We start from the raw sequence: 2,418 nt of genomic DNA, 5'->3' as shown, positions 1-2,418 counted from the left end.
ATTCTAGGAGAGAGAAATTGCCAGCTGAGAATTCTTATCCAGAAAGCTCTCCTTCAAAAGTAAGGAAGAGTTAAAAATTTCCATAGATAAACAAATGCTGAATGAATTTAACAAGAGACCTGTCCTACAGGAAATACAATGCAAGTTCTGTCAGCTGTGAAGAAAATAAAATAAAATAAAAAATAAAAAAAACAGGAGAGAGAGGGCTGATGGAAGGCACAGAACTGAAGAATATTAGTAAGGGTAATGTAAAGGATAAAAAGAGAGAAAGAAAAGCGATCTGACAAATAAAAACCAAAATACAAGTCCAGCAGGACCCCGCGGCCCCAGCGGCCCCGGCAGTACCGCAGTGGAGCGGAGCTGGGCTCGCGGCGCAGCCGGCGATCTGCCCTGTGCCCGCCGCAGCCCAAACCTGGCCCTGGCTGGGAGGAGAGGGGACATCAGGGATCGCGAACACTGGCCCCGAGCGAGCGGGCGCATTCGCGGCGGAGTCGGCACCTGGAGGACATGGAGGAAAGACCGGGACCGGCAGAGAACAAGGCCAATGTGGACAGCTCCATGTCCACGGCGGTGGCCCAGCTGGCTGGGCGCTTTAGAGAGCAGGCAGCTGCAGCGAAGGAGACACCAACCAGTAAACCAACAAGAAGGAAACCACCCTGCTCCCTCCTCTTGTTCCCTCCCAAGGTAGAGCTGGGCCAGAATGGTGAGGAGAAATCACTGCCCAATGCAAGCCACTCTCCTAAAGTCAAGGTGAAGAGCTCTCCTCTGATCGAGAAGCTTCAGGCCAATTTAGCCTTTGATCCTGCAGCCCTTCTGCCGGGGGCCTCACCCAAGAGCCCTGGACTCAAGGCTGCGGTGTCCCCATTTCACAGCCCGCCCTCCACCCCCAGCAGCCCTGGTGTGTGGTCTCGGTCCAGCGAGCCGGAGGAGGTGCCTGTCAGCTTCGACCAGCCCCCTGAAGGCAGCCATCTGCCCTGTTACAATAAGGTGCGGGCACGAGGCTCAATCAAAAGGCGTCCCCCCTCCAGGCGGTTCCGGAGGTCTCAGTCGGATTGTGGGGACCTTCGTGACTTCAGGGCGGCAGACTCGTCTCAGGAGAATGGTGCCAAGGAGGAGAACAGCGAGGAGGTGTTCACATCCAAGAGCACAACCCCAGGATCCCCTCTGTCCAGTGATGGGGTGGAAAAGGAAGAGGGGAGAAGGCTGGGGTCCGATGAGAAGCTCCCTCTGAGGAGGACATCCAGCAGGACAGAGAGGCCTGAGGAGAAGGGCGGGGCTGCAGAGGAAGCCAAGCAAGAGGAGAAGGCTGTGGGGAATTCAGATGATGACCACCAAAGCCCAGCCCAGGAGGAGGCCACGGAACCACCCCAAACATCCAGCCCTAAGGCAGAGAATGGGTGCGGGAGCCCCATGGAACAAAAAGCAGCTGGAGAGGAAACGGAGACCGAAAAGCCTACAGAGAGGAAGCAGGAGAGGGTGGGAAATGAAGAAGATAAGCCTGGACAAAAAAGCCAAGACACAAAGAAGCTGGAGGAGAGCGCTGCGTTGAAGGAGACCCCCACAAATCCCCCTGGAGAAATAGAGGGTGACAAAGCCTCGGAGCAGGAGAAAGACAAGGAAAAGCCAGAGGACAGGGATGGAGTTCTCAAGCCAGACTGAAACCCCGGGACTGGCTGTGCCCAGCTGGAGCCCAACAGTGAGGTCCTGAGTGACCAAGCAGCTCCCCCGGGAGAGGATGACACCTCCACCCAGGACACTAGAATGTGAAGAGCCACTGTGTCCTCGTGACGAAGCTGCTGGAGACATCTCTTTGGAAGTAGCAGTAACAATGGCAGCAGCAGCCAATCGTAGATGCAGAATATACTGAGTGTCCGGCGTCAGCCCGAAAACACAGGGTGCATTATTTCCTGGCCTGCACGCTGAATGCTCCCTCACAGATGGAGATCGACTCTGAGGGCTGCAGACCTTTATCAGCTTGAGTTTGGGTTTGGATGTCACTTGATGAACTTGGTCGGGGTAAAAAACATATTTAAAACAATTTAAAGTGGTGACGACAGCTCTCCAGAGGCACTGGTCAGCCAGTGGGGCCCCAGATATTATCCACACCCACCTATCCCTACAGCTGACCTCTGAACTGAAGTCTGATTTAGCGCATCAGATTTTGCTTGTATAGCCTTTTTACTATTCTGAAATGCTTACTGTTCTCATATGTAAGTAAAAACTAATTTCAGGGTGGCCAGAAGCAAAAGAACATAACATTGCTGAAAATTTAAATTCTTCTAAATTAAGAGTACCTTGAATTGCTTTGTGCAAATTTGAACTGGCCAATCAATTTTGAAAACATTGGTCTAGAAGAGATAATTATTGGAACATTTAAATATATATGCCTCTCTTTCACCGAGAGGAACTTTGCCCTTC

The 2,418-nt window shown here is 52.4% G+C and overlaps 1 protein-coding gene across 3 annotated transcripts; it reads left to right on the top strand.

Moving 5' to 3' along the window:
- The first annotated feature begins 488 nt into the window (after positions 1-488).
- Positions 489-1,659, top strand: LOC119523635 (capZ-interacting protein-like). 3 transcript variants are annotated; one of them, XM_037822440.1, is made up of 2 exons: positions 493-631; positions 794-1,659. In XM_037822440.1, the coding sequence occupies exons 1-2, from the start codon at positions 508-510 to the stop codon at positions 1,657-1,659; spliced, it is 990 nt and encodes a 329-aa protein (XP_037678368.1). In that variant the 5' UTR covers positions 493-507. The 3 variants fall into 3 exon arrangements, with proteins under 3 accessions (XP_037678365.1, XP_037678368.1, XP_037678366.1); XM_037822438.1 differs by having other exon boundaries at positions 508-609; positions 700-1,659; XM_037822437.1 differs by having other exon boundaries at positions 489-1,659.
- The last annotated feature ends 759 nt before the right edge of the window (positions 1,660-2,418 follow it).

Source organism: Choloepus didactylus, chromosome X (assembly GCF_015220235.1).
Source record: "Choloepus didactylus isolate mChoDid1 chromosome X, mChoDid1.pri, whole genome shotgun sequence".
NCBI lineage: Eukaryota > Metazoa > Chordata > Mammalia > Pilosa > Megalonychidae > Choloepus > Choloepus didactylus.
The sequence above is the reverse complement of the archived record's forward strand: the minus strand, read 5'-3'. Positions and strand labels throughout refer to the sequence as shown.